We start from the raw sequence: 18,088 nt of genomic DNA on the forward strand, positions 1-18,088 counted from the left end.
GTGGCGGCACCCACCCTGTGGAACGCCCTCCCATCAGATGTTAAGGGGATAAGTAACTACGCAACCTTTAGATGACACCTGAAGAAAGCCCTATATAGTGAAGGTTTTAACGTTTCATTATGTTTTTATATACTGTATGCTGGAAGCCGCCCAGAGTGGCTGGGGCAACCCAGTCAGATGAGATGAGCGGGGTAGAAATAATAAAATCGTTATAAATAATAATGTAAGTTTTTGTACGCCGCTTTGAGCTCACCTCAAATAAACTCACAAATAAAACAACAATAAAAGTAAAAGTAGAAATGGGAGACGAAAGATGGGATTTTGCTCCAATCGTCAATTCACTGCTGTGCAGCGACTGATCCAGCAAGAATATCCCTTAAAAGTTGCCTTTCCCTTTAAACTTTTAAGAGCCCATTTATACATCCAGACATAGAAAACCCTTCCACAAATTACAAAAATTGCAAGAAATCCTACCAGATTGCAAGGACCCCGTCCCACCCACCCACCTACCTACCTACCTTCACCTTTGCAACCTCTCTCCGCCTTCTACCTTCCAAGTTCTGCAGCAGAAGCAGCTACTTCCTGGAAGCCTTCCTGGCGGCTGGGCTCTGTTTTGCATGTCCCTCCAGCCCATTGGCTCGCGGCCGCTACCGCCAACTTCCCATAGGAGAGGCTGCGTGTCCATCAGAAGCTGCGGCTCAAGCAGGCGGGAGAGGCGGCGCCTTCCACCAATGACTGTTCGGGCGCGGGCTGCAGATAGGGAAGGAAGGAAGGAACCAGCCTTGATCTGGGATTATTCCAGACCCTCCAATTGTCCCTATTTTCCAGGGACATCCCTGATTTAGAGAAGCTGTTTTTTATTTGATCCCGGAATGTCTCACTTTCCTTAGGATATCCCTATTTTTATTGGAGAAATATTGGAGGGTGTGTTATTCCACTTATTACTTCGGCCTTAAAAGAATCATTCCAACTGAGACTCTTGTTTCTTTTCATATTTGTAATAACTAATAATTTTGGCATGCAGAATACACTTGGTCAATATTTTCGCATGCGCTCATCAGAACGTTTTTTTAATTTTTATGTAGTGGTTGCGGTCAAAGATAGCTCTCAATGCAACTAGGCTAAACAGTTTAAAGATGAAAACATTCTGTTATATGGAGTAGAAGTTGGTATTTACTGGGTTGTGTTGTTCTTTAAAAATGCTGCAGCTTTGAAACTTGAAAAAGGCAGCAATGGTTGTCTCGGGGCACCTTTCTTGACTGTCTCCCACCCACCCACCCCAGGGATTCAGGCACTTTTGGTTTGCTCAATTAAGTTGGATTAATTTATTATTTATTGAATTATATACTGCCCTATACCCAGAGGTCTCATGTCAGTTCACTGAACAAAATCGGCAATGATATGCCTTAGCACAACTAATCCATTAAAAAAGGGATCAGAGTTGTTTGCGGTTTGAAAAGTGATGGGAGGAATGCACTGAAAAGTGTGGGATGAATAATGGTGGGGAAATATATTAATACCCTAGAAGTAAATTAGGCTTATTACCTTAAAACTGCCCATCAATAAAGGCTGGATATAGCGTATCCAACTCTATACATTATACATACACAATAAAAACCATGCAAAAAAATTAAATCACAGATCATCAGCTAACTATTACAGTGGTACCTCGGGTTACATACACTTCAGGTTACATACGCTTCAGGTTACAGACTCGGCTAACCCAGAAATACAGTGGTACCTCGGGTTAAGTACTTAATTCGTTCCGGAGGTCCGTTCTTAACCTGAAACTGTTCTTAACCTGAAGCACCACTTTAGCTAATGGGGCCTCCTGCTGGCGCTGCGCCACCGGAGCACAATTTCTGTTCTGATCCTGAAGCAAAGTTCTTAACCTGAGGTACTATTTCTGGGTTAGCAGAGTCTGTAACCAGAAGCGTATGTAACCCGAGGTACCACTGTAGTACCTTGGGTTAAGAACTTTGCTTCAGGATGAGAACAGAAATCGTGCTCTGGCAGCGTGGCGGCAGCAGGCGGCCCCATTAGCTAAAGTGGTGCTTCAGGTTAAGAACAGTCTCAGGTTAAGAACGGACCTCCGGAACGAATTAAGTACGTAACCAGAGGTACCACTGTACAGATGTTTAACTTAATTGCAATCATAAGCCTGGCAGCATAGACAAATCTTTGAAGGTTAAAATGCAAGATGCCTGCTGAAACTTTACTGGGAGAGCATTCCACAGGACTGGGCAAATGACGCTAAAGACTTGGTTTTCTGCTGATGTGAAATGAGCTTCACCAACTTGTGGGATGGCCAATGATGCTCCAGATGGTGGACTACATGGAGATGGCGGAAATGACTGGCAGAATCCGAGACCAGGGAGAGGAGACGGTGGAGGAAGATTGGAAGAAATTTAAAACTTATTTGCAGAAACATTGTAAAATTTATGAATGTTAAAGACATTGAAATGAATTGCAGGGGCTATAGCAACAAAGTAAAATGTAAGATTGGACTAAAAACAGATAGATTAATACGTTATGAATTTGCTGAATTAATTTTTTTAAAAAAGGGATATAAGAACGGGAGATGTGAGGAAGTCCGGAAAATAAGCTAATTGAAGATGAGAAATTAAGAAAGAAGGAATTTTTGTTTTTTGTTATTATATGTGCTTTTATCTCTTTTTTCTTTTTCTTTTGAGGTGTTTAATGTTTGGTTTTTTTTGTATTGTATTGGTCATTTTCTTTGTGTGATTTTGTATTTTCTTTGTCTTTTATTGTGGAAACTTAATAAAATATTTACCAAAAAAAAAAAAAAAAATGATGCTCCAGATGGTTTCAGCAATTGAGCTAGGATATAAGGGCTCAGGCAGTCCCTAAGGTACCCCGGACCTAAGTTGTTCTGGGGTTTGTAAACTAATACAAGACACCCAATTGCAGGGATGCAGTTGAGACACCCACTTTGCATCTGGCTCAAAGCCCAGCCACTATTTTGCATGTGGGTGATGGGTGGATCTCTATGAAAAGAACAAGAACAAAACTGGTTTTGCAGTCCTGAAGTCTATCCAACTCTCTCATGTTGCTTTCAGGATGGGCAGCTGTACACACCAATATTTGTTTCTTTCTTTCTTTGTTTAAAATATTAATAAGCTACCTTTTAGAGTAGCTACCATAGAAGGTAGCTTCTAAAATATAACCTCACAAAACCAAACAAATAACAGGAAGCAGATAACAAAAAGCATTCTACTAATTATCCAGAAAAATAAATAAAACCAGTCATAATAATACTATTAAAAAAAATTATTCCAAGTTAAAACGTTACAGAACCACAGCAGCTTTTGCTAAAAAGCCACCTGAAATAGTAGTGTTCTCAAAGGGTGTGGCAGGAAAGGATTGCAAGTGTGGTGGGAATATTCAAGGACAAAGAAACATTTAAATATTTCAGTTTAGTTTAGTATAGTATGAAAAAAAAATCTTTTCAGAATATGGATAGATATCATTTCAAAATGAGGGGAAGAGCAGCACACTTAGCTCAGTCAACACAGTATGAGACTCTTCATCTCAGGGTTGTGGGTTCAAGTTGGGCAAAAGATTTCTGCACTGCAGAGGGTAGACTAGATGAGTCTCGTGGCCCTTCCGATTCTACAATTCTATGATTCTAAGTGGTACCAACACTGACATTAAATGAGGAGGAGGAAATGGCCTGCGTAAGTGGGAAGCACCCTTTAAACGCCCACTCTTCTGCTCTCTCTTCACTACATACAAAAAAATACTGTAACCAAAAATATCCACAACTAGAATTGAAGCTCTGGGGCCAGCAGGAGGTTGGAAGATGCATGCAGCTGCTGCGCCACCCCACACACCAGCTGTTAGGTGGGGAAGCACAGCAGCCTAAACCAGGCTTCCTCAACCTCGGCCCTCCAGATGTTTTGAGACTACAATTCCCATCATCCCTGACCACTGGTCCTACTAGCTAGGGATCATGGGAGTTGTAGGCCAAAAACATCTGGAGGGCCGAGATTGAGGAAGCCTGGCCTTAACAAAACCCCACTGCACCTCTGGTCTTTTGGAGGTTTCCTCTGCCCTCACTGATGTCCTCTTCAGGCTCCTAGAAGGGTCTTCTCATGAACCATGAGAACTGCCCAACTCTTTCTTGCCGTTTCCTGGTTTGAATTTAATTAATTCCCAGCACCAAGCGTATACGTAGTCGCACACCAGTTGATCACATGTAAGTTGGGCGGGGGGGGGAGGAGAGACGCCTGTAATACAGTGGTACCTCGCAAGACGAATGCCTCGCATGACGAAAAACGCGCAAGACGAAAGAGTTTTCCATTTTTTGAGTCGTTCCGCAAGACGAATTTCCCTATGGGCTTGCTTCGCAAGACGAAACGTCTTGCGAGTTCTTGCGAGTTTGTTTCCTTTTTCTTAAAGCCGCTAAGCCGTTAATAGCCGCTAAGCCACTAAGCCGTTAATAGCCACTAAGCCGCTAATAGCCGTGCTTCGCAAGACGAAAAAAAACGCAAGACGAAGAGACTCACGGAACGGATTAATTTCGTCTTGCGAGGCACCACTGTAATGCAAAGGTGGCTCCCATGTTAGGACTCAAAAGTGGGTCCCAAGTCTGAAAAGTGTAACAGGGTGCTGCAGGAAAGGTAACTCCAGGACAATCTTCCCCTTCCTCTGTTTGTTATGACATGACATCATCACACTGTCCCAATTCCTTGTGGCCCACTAGGGCTGGGCGATATATCAATATATCGTCTAAAACCAGTTTGAAGTCCATATTGTGGTATCAGTTTCATAATTTTTGACCTGGCAATACACCACAAATCATGGTTGGTTGGGTGTGTGGGGGGGTGTGCGCGCGTGCGCGTGCGCGGTATGCAAAAATAACAATGTGAGGAAAACCATAAAGCCAGCCAATGCTTCCCTTGATTCCTGCAGCCCCCATTAGCTCTGCCGACTTAGCTCTCCCCTGCTTCCTGCAGGGGCCAGTGAATCACAAGAGCAGGTGCTGGCAAAAATCACAATGCAGGGAAAAACATGAAGCCACCCATGCCTCTTCTTGTTGTTTAGTCGTTTAGTTGTGTCTGACTCTTCGTGACCCCCTGGACCAGAGCACGCCAGGCACTCCTGCCCTCCACTGCCTCCCGCATTTTGGTCAAACTCATGCTGGTAGTTTCGAGAACACTGTCCAACCATCTCGTCCTCTGTCGTCCCCTTCTCCTTGTGCCCTCCATCTTTCCCAACATCAGGGTCTTTTCCAGGGAGTCTTCTCTTCTCATGAGGTGGCCAAAGTATTGGAGCCTCAGCTTCAGGATCTGTCCTTCCAGGGAGCACTCAGGGCTGATTTCCTTCAGAATGGATAGGTTTGATTTTCTTGCAGTCCATGGGACTCTCAAGAGTCTCCTCCAGCACCATAATTCAAAAGCATCCATTCTTCGGCGATCAGCCTTCTATATGGTCCAGCTCTCACTTCCATACATCACTACTGGGAAAACCATAGCTTTAACTATATGGACCTTTGTCGGCTTTTTAAAAAAATTTAAAATAGATTTTTTATTGGAATAATTCAACATCAATACACTTATACATACATATTATGGATATACAAACAGACATACATTTCATACAATCCTTAAAAATATTCACACATACCCATATACAATCCCGCACATACTTCCTTTTCCCACCACCGTCCCTGACCCCTCACCCCACCCTGTGCTTGACTTCCAATCTACTCAGTTTCAATTTCTTTCCATTTCTATTACTTTCTTTCACACACTATTAAACCAACTTTCTACTTCTTCTGTTACACATTGTTATCCATATTATTTGATATTTCAGTATTTCTAGTGGAACTTGTTTATTCTAATAGGAGTTCTGGTTTTTCAATATGATTTTGCAAATATTCTTTGAACACAAGATGTCTCTGCTTTTTAAGATGCTGTCTAGGTTTGCCATCGCTTTTCTCCCAAGAAGCAATGCCTCTACATAGCTCCATCTTTATTTCAGACATTGTAATATACTGGTATATCACAATCTTTACCTGGTGATATATCACAATCTTGAGAACCAGATAATGCCCAGCCCTCCTCCACATCATCAGCTGCAGAACCAGGTTGAGGGAAAAGAAATGGGTGACATAATGATGCCAAGTCACATGTTTCCCTAGGTTCACAGTGCGGGGTGAGGAGGGAGAACATGACACAGGGCTGCCATTTTTAGTAGCAACCTTATGTTCGTTCGTCATTGCGTCTAGTTATGCCCTTAGAATATGCCCTCTACATCACTCTCGATCAACTTCCCGAACATTTTAAAAAAATGTCCATATACAGCCTTTAAATAGGCCTAACATCGTCCCAAATAGCAACCATTGGGGGGAAAAATCACTGTGTGGAAAAGGCTCTAAGTGAAGTTTCGTTTAAAAAGTGACTAATCGACCTTCCCAGCTATAAATAAGACGCCAGGCTCCAGTGTGCAGAGCCGAGCATGTGTGTGCAAGTGAGCACCTGTGCCAAGGACACGGGCCATGCACTTCTGACAGATTCTGGCATGCAGCCAAGCAGCTCAGTGCATAATGTAGGAAAAAGCCACCCTTTCTCTTCTGATGAGGCTGCAGGAATGCAATTCCGCTTGACAGCTGAATGTCAAAAGGAGAACATCGCTGAGCAGCAGAAGCTTCTGCTCTCTTTATTTCGAGCGCTTGAAGGAGATCACAAACAGATCCTTTATTTGGTTCCATTTGTACCCCCATCCTCCCACCAAGGACACATTTTTATTTGCACAACAACCCTGAGAGTCAGATTTGTTGCAGATATTAATATTGCACACTTTGATGCATGAAAACAGACTCGTTTTTTGGGAAATAAAACATTGTCAAGGCCCATAAGTTTAATTAAAGCTTTATTTGCAGAACATTCTTCATAACATAATAGAAACATCCAAATACCTCCCTAATACATATGCCACTCCAAGGCATAAACTCAGCATCTTCTTACAAAATATGAAATAATTCCAACAGACCTAGAAGCAGAGGTCTGTCTCTCCCCACAGCCTGCACCTTGACAGGCTGTTTACCTGGAGAGCTTCATTTTCACCCACACTCTCACAGCCTGGGAACCAAGAACTCCTTCCAAGATGGCGAATTTGCAATTTAATACCTTTCGTGTGATCTAAAGTTAAAACACCACGTCATAGCTACCTGAGAACAATAATAGTTAAGTATCAACCCATCAATGAGTTCAGAGACTCCTTTGTGTTCTTAATTTAGCTGCAATGGAATCTTCCAGTTAAACTCTTTCACCGATATACATAGCCATTCCCATTTCAGTGTGAATTAAACCAATTATACTTACCAAGATTACGTTGACCTTCCCAAAGCTACTCCGGTGTGGTTCTTGAATGAGTGAGGATTTGAACCCAATTATTTCCTTTGCAAGTTTAAAACTAAATCCAGCACACCAGCTTTTACCCTGCCTTGTGTATGGAAACAGGCAAAATAGATCCACTTCCATTAGAGTCCATCTTGAAAGCAACTGAATTTCCATGTAACAGGGCTGTCTTTGGGGAAATGTTTATTATCTTTGCCCCACTTACTATGTTTATTGCAATTACTGTATGGAATAGTCTTGTACAAGTGCCGCAGCCACTTATTGGCTAGTGCCTGTAACATCAACATGACAAGTTAGCACATGCCCACACCATTTTACGTACTTTCTTAAAAGTGTATTGTCATTGTGAATGTAGTACAGTGGCCATGAGACTGAGCTATGAACCAGTTCCAGGCTCACCTCTCTCACGAACCCATGAGCAGGCATTAGTCTCTCTGTCACAATCTGTATTATGGGGATAATAGCACTGACCAACCTATGGTACAACGCAAGGAAAGCGTTGTAATTTTATTACTTAATTTCATTCCGGGGACATAAGCTACTATCTGGCCATAATATATATATATTTAAATAAATAAGATGATCCATGTGAAGGACTTTGTATATTTAATATTTTATTGATTTTGTTTTAAAAAGTGCAAACATTACAAAAAGAGAGAGAAAACAAAGAATAAAAAATGTAAACCGTAAAACGTCACAGCCAGGAGGGACAAAAGCACAAAGATACAGCTCAGCTTCAGAGGGATAACAATAAAGTACTGACTCATAGAACGATTCCCTTTACAAGATATATAAAAATAAAAGTATTCTCCACCTGGGAGTTCCATCATTATTAAGAATAAAGGTTCCACAAAGTCTCAGATGAGCCAGGCATTTTGCATATACCAGTGATACTGGGGGACAAGGTGCCTCAATATTTGTATAAGAAATAAAATCATGCCGTATAGCAAAAAATTGTCATTCAAGCTCTGCCCTTTGGACACGTTTAGTTTATACGAGATACCTGTTCAAAGAGGGCAATTTGCCAAACCTTTGCATACTAGCAATATGTGAAGGACTTTGAAGTCCTGGCAGCAGTTATCTGGGGTCTCAGGCCAAATGCCTTGTATAAACTTATTTGGTGTGTGGCAAATGTGCATATATTTGTTTTATTGCTGCTGGACAAAGAGCGGCAAGAAGCTCCACTGAGCACTGAAGCCCACTCATCAGCCCTCCCTTAACTAGCCATTGTACATATACTTTTAAGCCTATTTTTACTGAACGAAAGGATAAAAAGGTAAAGGGACCCCTGACCGTTAGGTCCAGTCGTGACCGACTCTGGGGTTGCAGAACTCTTCTTGATTTATTGGCCGAGGGAGCCGGCGTACAGCTTCCGGGTCATGTGGCCAGCATGACTAAGCCACTTCTGGTGAACCACAGCAGCGCACAGAAACGCCGTTTACCTTCCCGCCGGAGTGCTACCTATTTATCTACTTGCACTTTTGACGTGCTTTCGAACTGCTAGGCGGGCAGGAGCAGGGACCAAGCAATGGGAGCTCACCCCGTTGTGGGGATTCAAACCGCCGACCTTCTGATCGTCAGGTCCTAGGCTCTGTGGTTTAACCCACAGCGCCACCCGCGGATAGGGACTTGTATTTTGCTTGACAGAAAAACAGACATTCTTAGGATACTGAATTTTGTGCCCAGTACCAATTTCTTCATTTGGACATCTTACACGGCAGTCCTATGTAGATCTACTAAGAAGTTAAGTCCCAGTGATCCTTACTCCTAGGAAAATATGCCTAGGATCCCAGCCCAAATCATGGTATATAAATGGCTTTTGCAGTGCTGCAGGAAGTGATGTAGGAATGGGAAGATTCAAGTGATTGAGAGCCCAAGAATGGCTGGATGAAATGAGAGGAAGGTGCAGGTTGGGACCCACTGGTAAACAAGTGCAATTCATGTTGACTAAGTGGACAGAGCTCATTGAGTTGATTAAGTGGACAAGGTTTATAAAAACAAAGGAAACGAAACACATCTATTCCACTTTGATGAGGTCCAAAATCATGGTGAGAAGCCATGCTTGGTGGGACTTTCCTTCATGGCCGCTTATTCTTGACAAAAGGCAAAAGAACTATTTTAAGCAAGGGCTTAAACAGGCTGTGAAGCATAATGTGTTTCAGCCTCGTCACAACTCTTTCACGAGGCCCTCAGCGTACAGCTTCTGCAGCCTCTGATGGGCACATTCAGCTTGCAAGCGAGCCTCTGGTTCAGGATCCCAGCAGTCCTCGAGGAGCTCCTGTAGACAGGCGGCAGCCTAGGGAGAAACACAGAGAAGCGGCAATGGGTGTCAGGAGACACAGAGAACTGGAAGAATCATTAGAGTGGGAAGGCATTGCAGGGGCAGATGTTTGGAACTGCATGTGCTCCAGAAGGTGAAATGTTGCCTTTAAACAGGCCTGCAAAAAAACAACAACCCATTTGTCTGCAAGTGAGCTGTGCCTCTTCACATCCCCATAGCTGTCAACTTTTCCCTTTTCTTGCAAGGAATCCTATTCGGAATAAGGGAATTTCCCTTTAAAAAAGGGAAATGTTGACAACTATGCATCCCCCCACTGGCTTTCTTCCTCCTCTCACCTCCAGCTCAACAGTCCTTGCTTTTGCCTTCAAGGTTTTCCTCAGGCTTGTCGCACCCTCTTCTCATTCTTATCTCCTTACATATCCCTGCCTTAGACCTTCGCTCCCAGATCTCTGCCATCTTCAGCTTCCGAAAGGTCTCTGGCTGTCTTAAAACGAATGCTCTTATTCTCTTTTTGCTGACCTCAAGCTGACTCCAAGGTTTTGTGTTGGCCCCCCTGCCAGGCAAAAGGCTGGACAGGAAATCGCTGAAATGTCTGGGAAAATCTGGACATATGGCAACCGATGTCAGAAGTCTAGATGTTTAGACTTTGGCAGATTTCGAGTTTTGCTCAACAACTTTGTGTCCGGATTTTCACTTTTTGAAATATGACAACCCTACTTTAATGGCTAGAAAGCAGGCTTCTAAGTAACACAGTAGCTGCCATTTTATATATTTAAAAAGACTGGCAGCCATTTTGTCATCCCCTTTGCAGTACCATAAACAACTGACATACTTCCATGTGGGCAGACAATGTTTTCGTTTCAATCATCTGCTAATATCGGTAGGCTGATTCGCAAAGTTGCCGTAAACTGCAAGAGATTACGAGTCTTTCTCCCTCAGTATTAAAAACACTTTCCTCCTCTCCCACCCACAGTTCAAGTTTTCATTATCATTCCTTAACCAAGAATGACTCTGTAGCACTGGGCAAGATTTGTTGCCCTAGAACGGCAGAGCTCTTTGAATCCACTTTAATTGTGCAAACCCAAAGTTCTGCTTCGCAACTGAATCGCTCCCACAAAATACTGACGTTCTGGAGGCGCCCCAAGATTTCAAAACCCTTACTGAAGGTACTTTCTACCACCTTTGGTGGACGTGCCCGAAGATCAAGGCGTTCTGGGAAATGATATATAATGAAATGAAAAAGGTACTTAGATGTACTTTTCCCAAGAAACCAGAAGCCTTTCTCTTGGGCATTGTCGGCCAGTTGGTGTTAAAGAAAGATAGGACTTTTTTATGTATGCTACTACAGCAGCAAGAATTCTCATCGCAAAGTATTGGAAGACACAGGATCTACCCACTCTGGAAGAATGGCAGATGAAGGTGATAGACTATATGGGACTGGCTGAAATGACTGGCAGAATCCGAAACCAAGGGAAAGAGACGGCGGAAGAAGATTGGAAGAAATTCAAAATTTATCTCAAGAAATATTGTAAAATTAATGAGTGTTAAAATGTTGAGGTTATAGAAAAAAGGGGATTACAGCTGTAAAAGATCAAGTAAAAGAGAAGAACAAGGGAAAATTAGATAAATGTAAGGGGGAGGATTTGCTGAAATAAATTTGGAAATAGGGATGCAGAAAGGGGAGGTACGGGGAAGTCGGTGAAGTAAGGTTTACGAAAAAGAAGATTTGAAATTATACTTGTGTGTTTATGTGTTTGTTTGTTTGTATTGTGTATTGATTGTGTTTATATAAATGTTGAAAAACCAATAACAATTTTATTAAAAATGAATAAAAGATTTCAAAACCCTTAGCAGATTCTAAAGCAGGACCCTTTGGGAGAGTGTTGTAAACAAAAATTGCCCTTTTCCCTTATGGTGTATCCAAGAGCCCATATAGAGTCCTTACATAGGTTCCCTATCGGTAGGAGAAGATAACAGAGGCCAACCAGAGAATACTGAAAAGCAAAGCAGCTAGAAAGCTTGATCTTTATTGATCTGTTGCAACAGGGTGCTCCCCTCACCCGCAGGAGAGGAGGATGAACCCAGAAAAATGGCGCACAAGGCCTTATAAAGACTTTGGGAATTCCCACCCTGTAGATCAAGACCACCCTCAGAAACATCACACATACGTCACAGAAGGGGTGTAACCTAAGACCACCCCTCAGATACATCATACCTACATCACAGAAAAGGCGGTCTTAAAACAGAAATTTGAATGTTGTTTTTCTCCTGTCGTTGTTTATCTCCTGTCTGGCTGGTTACTTGATTGGATTGCCTGGGGAGCCTGGCCAGTCTTTTGTAATGATAACTACATAGTTCCTGGGCCAGGTCACAGGCTCACACCCTATTCATATCTTAAATGTGTCCTTAAGACAGGATTTGTGAGGAAAGAGACAATGGGAGGTTTCCCACTTTGACCTTGCAGAGAAAACATTTGCTCAGTTTAGGAATCAAAATGGTTCCAGGTCGGTCTTCCTGTGCTGATCTACGTACGTGCTTGGTTGGTACACTTATGAACATTTAAACATATATCTAAGACCTCAAAATTCCTATCACAAGAGCAAAGACCTTTCTTCACCTTACCTGCCCAATTCTCCTCCAAGCAGCTGGAATGGCCGGCCGACCCCTTTCCACGACAGCCAGACTCCTCAGTTGACTATATGTAGGGTTGCTGCCCAGCTCTGCTTCATAGGCCAGCTGGAACTCAGGGACCCTGTTTTCTGGAGAGAGGCAGAAGCCGGTGAGGTTGAAGACGGGGGATTTCCATCTTGTCAGCACAACAGGCTCACTGCACTACCACTGCACTACCAGCACCCCACAAACTAGAACCTGTTTCTACTTCAGCGTCCCCGTTCAGAGACTGCTAAATATTATTTCCTTATGGCAGCTGTAACGTCTGAAACGGCTTTCAGTGAGCTCAGCCTAGTTGTGTGAGGGCGAGTGAGTGTCCATGCCAGCATCTCTCAGCCCTGCTGTGAGTTAGGTCAAATCACAGAGGTTATCCGGTGTTATAGTTACTGTGTTGAGTGCCACCAAGTGGAAAGGATTTTTTTTTTTTTAAGCTTTCATGCAGGAGCTCTGAATAAAGTGCCTGTAGTCTAGTTTTTGAGGTGTAATCACTCTACTAACCCAAACAGCAGTGGTAGGTACAGGGCCAGATTTAGGTTTGATGAGGCCCTAAAGCTACTGAAAGTAATGGGGCCATTACTGGGTCCAGCTGTCCTTTGTCAACAACAAATTGTGTTGAATATATGCTATATGGTAATTTATGGACCTAATAGGTATCTAAAGCTATTTGCACACAAAAATAATATGTATTTTATCAAAGTAATTGTTGAACTGAAATACAATTGGATATGTGCATCCAGTTTTTTTCCTTAATTTTTTTGGGGGGGCCCCAAGAGAGTGGGGCCCTAAGCTATAGCTTGTTTAGCTTAGACGTAAATCTGGCACAGGGTAGGCAGAGCCAAAAAACAGACATCTTCCCTCACGGAAGCACTTCAGCTTGGAGGCATGTTCCCAGCATTCAAGCTCCAACATATTTACTGGGGGGTGGGGAGTACTTCTTTGCCCAACTAGTGGAGCGGTTGTGTATTACGGTTCCTGTCTTGAGTGTCATGAACAAACATTGGATGGTACCTTTGATAGTTGTGGCCTGAAGCAGGGTGGTGTTGCTTACTGCTGGTAACCAAGAGGCAAGGAATCCAGTGCGGTGTGGACACAGCAGCAGACCCAACTAGGTACTCCTGCCACTGCGCTCACACCACACAGACACCCCAACCGCCACTGCTTTGGGCCCTGATCCTTCTTAGCTACTGGCAGCAACCTGGACATGGGGAAGCTTGATGAGCACCACTATACGACTGGCCTTTGACATCACTGATGGCATCCCTGCCCCTCCTGGGTACACACTCTGGGCCAGCTCCAGTTTTGAGAGGACAAAGTGCTCTCTTGGGATCCCTCTGCTTTGCCAGTGAGCAGGCCCAATGGCAGGCTTACCTGGTGATGATGGGCAGCAGCTCATCAAAGAGAACCAGGTAGTGTGGAGATGCCGTTTAAATCTGCTACAATGCCCTTCCCATAGCAATCATTCTGGGTCATTGTAGGAAATTTAAGAGACCTGCAGATATAGGGCAGTACAGAAATTTAATAAATAATCAATAAATTTAAATGGTGGCTCCACACTGCCTGGTGCTCCCTGTGTGGGATGGGTTTTCATGGGCAGGATATATTAATTGCAACTTATCCCTTCAGGCACCTATCTGTGTGGGTTGAATAGTTTCAAAATCCCATCCTTGGCAGCAAAATTAAAAGCACAGGAATTGATTTGAGCACGTGAAGCTAAGAAAGTAATCTGGTTTCCTTCCCCCCTCTCACCCTGCTTAACAAAGAATCAGGCAAAAACTTGTAAAGTAAGTTTAAAATTGAGATTTACTTACTATATGCATCGGTTCACAGCAATGGCAGCAGTAAAACCTATGCAGGCAAAATACTTATGTTTACAGTATAACCAGCGTCCGGCATGTGCCAGGAGATGGAGCAAGCACAAGACATGGCTGCCCTCATGGCTGGTCAAAAGGAAGTGAGAGAGGAAGAGGAAGCACTATATGCTCCTTCCTTTCCAGGAGAGAAGGGGAAATGACATCACACAGAGCCCTCTCTACCAATTGTATTTCTATAGCCTGAGTCTATATGAGTCTGCCTATCAGCAATACAGCTCTGTAGAACTAACTCCTCCTCATGCTAACTAGCAAGAATATGCATTTCTTAGGTTTGGCTGCTTCCACACCTTAAGCACTGTAAAACTGAGGCTCAGGGGCAGGCTTTAGCGGTGGGGCCCCAGGGCCCCGGGCCCTAGCAAGAGGCCGGGAACTCCAGGTGCCAACGATGTTGTGACTCAGCAAAGCCATGACTCACAAGGACAACTCTCAAGGTAAAGTGAGAAGGCTCTTGTCAGGAGCAATATAAATGTCTGAAGAATAGAGAGAGGGAGAGGATCAAGGAAACTGAGAATGGGAGATAGCGTGAATACCAAGATACAGTCATACCTCGGGTTGAAGTTGCTTCAGGTTGAGTGCTTTTGGGTTGTGCTCCGGGGCGACCCGGAAGTAACGGAATGCGTTACTTCCGGGTTTCGCCACTCGTGCATGCGCAGACGGTCAAAGTGACGTCACGCGCATGCGCGGAAGCGGCAAATAGTGACCCGAGCATGCGCAGATGTGGGTTGCGTTTACTTCAGGATGAGAATGGGGCTCTGGAACGGATCCTGTTCGTATCTAGAGGTACCACTGTATAGGGTTGCCATATTTCAAAAAGTAATAATCTGGACACAGCTATTTTTAAGGAAATTCACCAACTTCTGACATGGTGATTTCCGATTTCCACCTGGACACTGTTTCCGGCTATGTCCAGGAAATTCTAGGCATATGGCAACCCTCCCAAGATACCCTCACGCCAGGAGCTCAATCCCATCCCAAAAGCTGAGTGCGTGAGCAGAAAATGCTTGTTTTTCATCAACAGCATGCCATGCCCTGGAACTGTCACCAGGTGGTAGCACAATCCACACCATCACCCTCACTTCAGAAGCCATCCTGTTTCCCTGCATCTGGCAGTGGGACCTTGAGGCCACTGTCACAAGGCGGGAGCATCTGCAAACCAGGTGGCAGTATGCCTCAGGGAGCAGAACCACCTCCTAACAGTGCCAGCGGATCAAATAGCTATAGATCAGGAATGAGGAATCTGTGGCCCTCCGAGTGTTGCTGGAGTCTATCATTCCTGCCCATTGCGTCTGCTGGCTGGGGCTGATGGGAGATGGAGCCCAACAGCATCCGGAGGCAGGGCCGGCTCTACCTGGAGGCAGAGTGCGGCAGCTGCCTCAGGTGACAAATTTTGAGGGGTGGAAAGTCTCTAGAAAGGTGCATCATTGTGGTCTGCCCTGCAGCCCCTAAGCTAGCTTGCTGCCCTGGCATGGCTAGTGCACCAATGAAGCAACCCTCTTCAGGCAGCATACTCCTCTCACCCCACCAGGGCGTGGGCCCAGATCTTGGGGGCAGGGGACCAAAAGCTCTCAGGCTGGCCCTGTCTGGAGAGCACACAGGCTTGTCACTGACGCTGCTGACGGCCAGTGTGCAAGAGAGCCAGACCACTCTGCAGCCATGGGCAAGGGCTTTAGGAGTTAAAAAAACACTTGTTCCATGAGAGCTTTTTGAACTCTCCAAGGTAGAGCAGGTGGGGAGTGAGCCAGAAGCTGCCAAAACTGCAATGCTCTGTGTTCAGCCTCACCATTTGCTGGCCTGTTGCATTTGTGAAAAGCTACAAACATTTTTTTGTGGAACGACAGAGTCTGCTTCCAGATGACCTGTTCATTGGGCCTTCACCCAGACTTGTTTGCAGGGAGATTAGACAACAGTCAGCTATTGGATTTATTTGCAGTGAGGTTAGACGATGTGTTATCCTCCTTATTGTAAAATGTCTAGTGTTTTGGTGGCTCTGCTGTGACGTACCCTCCTCCCCAACTCTAACTGCACAACCCGAATTTGTGGTATGTGACCGAATCCCACCCCAAAATAGAGACAGCCTGGAAGCGCCCAGAAATAGGAATAATGTTGATAAAAAGATGCATGGAGTGATGAAAAAAGGTAAAGGACCCCTGGACAGTTAAGTCCAGTCAAAGGTGACTATGGGGTTGCAAGGCTTTCAGGCTGAGGGAGCCAGTGTTTGTCCCCAGACAGCTTTCCAGGTCATGTGGCCAGCATGACTAAACCGCTTCTGGCGCAACGGGACACCGTGACGGAAACCAGAGCACACGGAAATGCCGTTTACCTTCCCACCGCAGTGGTACCTATTTATGTACTTGCACTGGTGTGCTTTCGAACTGCTAGGTTAGCAGGCGCTGGGACAGAGCAACGGGAGCTCACCCTGACATGCAAATTCGAACCGCCGACCTTCTGATTGGCAAGCCCAAGAGGCTCAGTGGTTTCGACCACAGCGCCACCCGTGTCCTGTAATGGGGTGATGACCTTTGGGGCTGTGGATGAGCAGTGCTAGGCTGCCTCTCTCATCCTCTCTCTCGTTTGCTCACCTGGGAAGAGTGCAGAGCATCTCATCAGGCTTTCCCACAGCACCAGTGCCATGGAGTAGACGTCAGCCTGCCTCAGCGCCGAGCCCAAGTCTTGCAGGTTCAAGCTCTCGTCCAGAATTTCAGGAGCCATGTAGCGTGGAGCCCCTGCCTAGGGAGAATGTGGGTGAATTATGACACCAGCTGCTTAATGCAAGCTTTGGATAGGAAATGGTTATGCTCAGAGTTGGCACATCCTGCCCTTGTACACCCTGGGCCAAAGCTAAATGGAAGGAATTGAGGGGATGCTCATCAAATTTGCAGGTGACACCTAACTGGGAGGGGTAGTTAATGCTGCAGAAGACAGAATTAGAATTCAAAATGACCTTAACAGATGGGAGAACTGGGCGCAAGCTAACAAAATGAATTTCAATAGGGACAAATGTAAGGTTCTGCACATGGGCAGGAAGAACCAGATGCACAAATATAGGGTGGGGGATACCTGGCTTGTTAGCAGTACATGTGAAAAGCATCTAGGGGGTTTGGTGGACCACAAGCTGAACATGAGTCAACAGTGTGATGCAGCAGCAAAAAAGGCTAATGCTATTCTAGGCTGCATCAACAGAAGGATTGTGCCCAGATCAAGGGAAGTAATAGTACCGCTCTATTCTGCCTTAGTCAGACCACACTAGAAATACTGTGTCCAATTCTGGGCGCCACAGTTTAAGAAGGATGCTGACAAGCTGGAACGTGGGCAGAGGAGGGCAACTAAGATGATAAAGGCATCATGTTTTATTAGAGTTCTGTCTTCCAGCTGGAGAGAGACTTGACTTCAAACCCCATGGTGATGATGGGCCTGTTCTGCTCTCTCAGCCTAAACTACCTCACAGGCTTGTTGTTGTTGCTGTTGTCACTACAATTTATTACCTGCCCTTCACCTTCAAGTCCCAGGGCAGGTTGCAGCAATTAAAATACAACAGGAGAGAAAACTGGGGCAACCCTGAGTGGCTTGGAGGAAAGGTGGGGTGTAAATGTGAGAAGGAAATACCGTATTTTTCGCCCTATAGGACGCCCTTTTCCCCCTCCAAAAATGAAGGGGAAATCTGGGTGCGTCCTATGGGGCGAATGCAGGCTTTTGCTGAAGCTTGGAGAGCGAGAGGGGTTGGTGCGCACCGACCCCTCTCGCCCTCCAGGCTTCAGGAACACATCCGCAGCCTAGGCAGCCCTGTGGGAGGTCCTGCAGGGATGTCTAGGCTGCGGATAGCAGCCTGTCACCTGGCGCGAGGGGCGCCCTGAAGCAGAGCGCCCCCCGCGCCAGGCAGACAT

The 18,088-nt window shown here is 45.0% G+C and overlaps 2 protein-coding genes across 6 annotated transcripts in view; both read right to left on the reverse strand.

Moving 5' to 3' along the window:
• The window catches only part of PRR13 (proline rich 13), a 114,849-nt gene that overhangs the window by 9,272 nt on the left and 87,489 nt on the right, over nt 1-18,088 (reverse strand). Inside the window, exon 2 of one of the 2 annotated variants that reach the window (XM_083490595.1) lies at nt 515-546. The gene's annotated coding sequence lies outside the window, so the exon portion shown is untranslated. Of the gene's footprint in view, nt 1-514; nt 552-18,088 lie in introns of those variants that run through there. The other variant, XM_083490596.1, reaches the window with a different exon arrangement.
• Nucleotides 7,980-18,088, reverse strand: part of AMHR2 (anti-Mullerian hormone receptor type 2) — a 34,427-nt gene continuing 24,318 nt past the window's right edge. For 2 of the 4 annotated variants that reach the window (XR_014522609.1, XR_014522610.1), the window contains exons 8-11: nt 16,787-16,934; nt 12,289-12,425; nt 9,001-9,681; nt 7,980-8,641 (exon numbers count right to left, since the gene is read on the reverse strand). Coding sequence is in view for 2 of the 4 variants with exons in the window: in XM_083490160.1 (XP_083346286.1) it covers nt 9,553-9,681; nt 12,289-12,425; nt 16,787-16,934 (414 nt within the window). In the remaining 2 variants the exon portion in view is untranslated. Of the gene's footprint in view, nt 9,682-12,288; nt 12,426-16,786; nt 16,935-18,088 lie in introns of all 4 variants that reach the window. The other 2 variants (XM_083490160.1, XM_083490159.1) reach the window with 1 other exon arrangement.

This window comes from Podarcis liolepis, assembly GCF_965112155.1.
Source record: "Podarcis liolepis genome assembly, chromosome: 2".
Classification (NCBI taxonomy): Eukaryota; Metazoa; Chordata; class Lepidosauria; order Squamata; family Lacertidae; genus Podarcis; species Podarcis liolepis.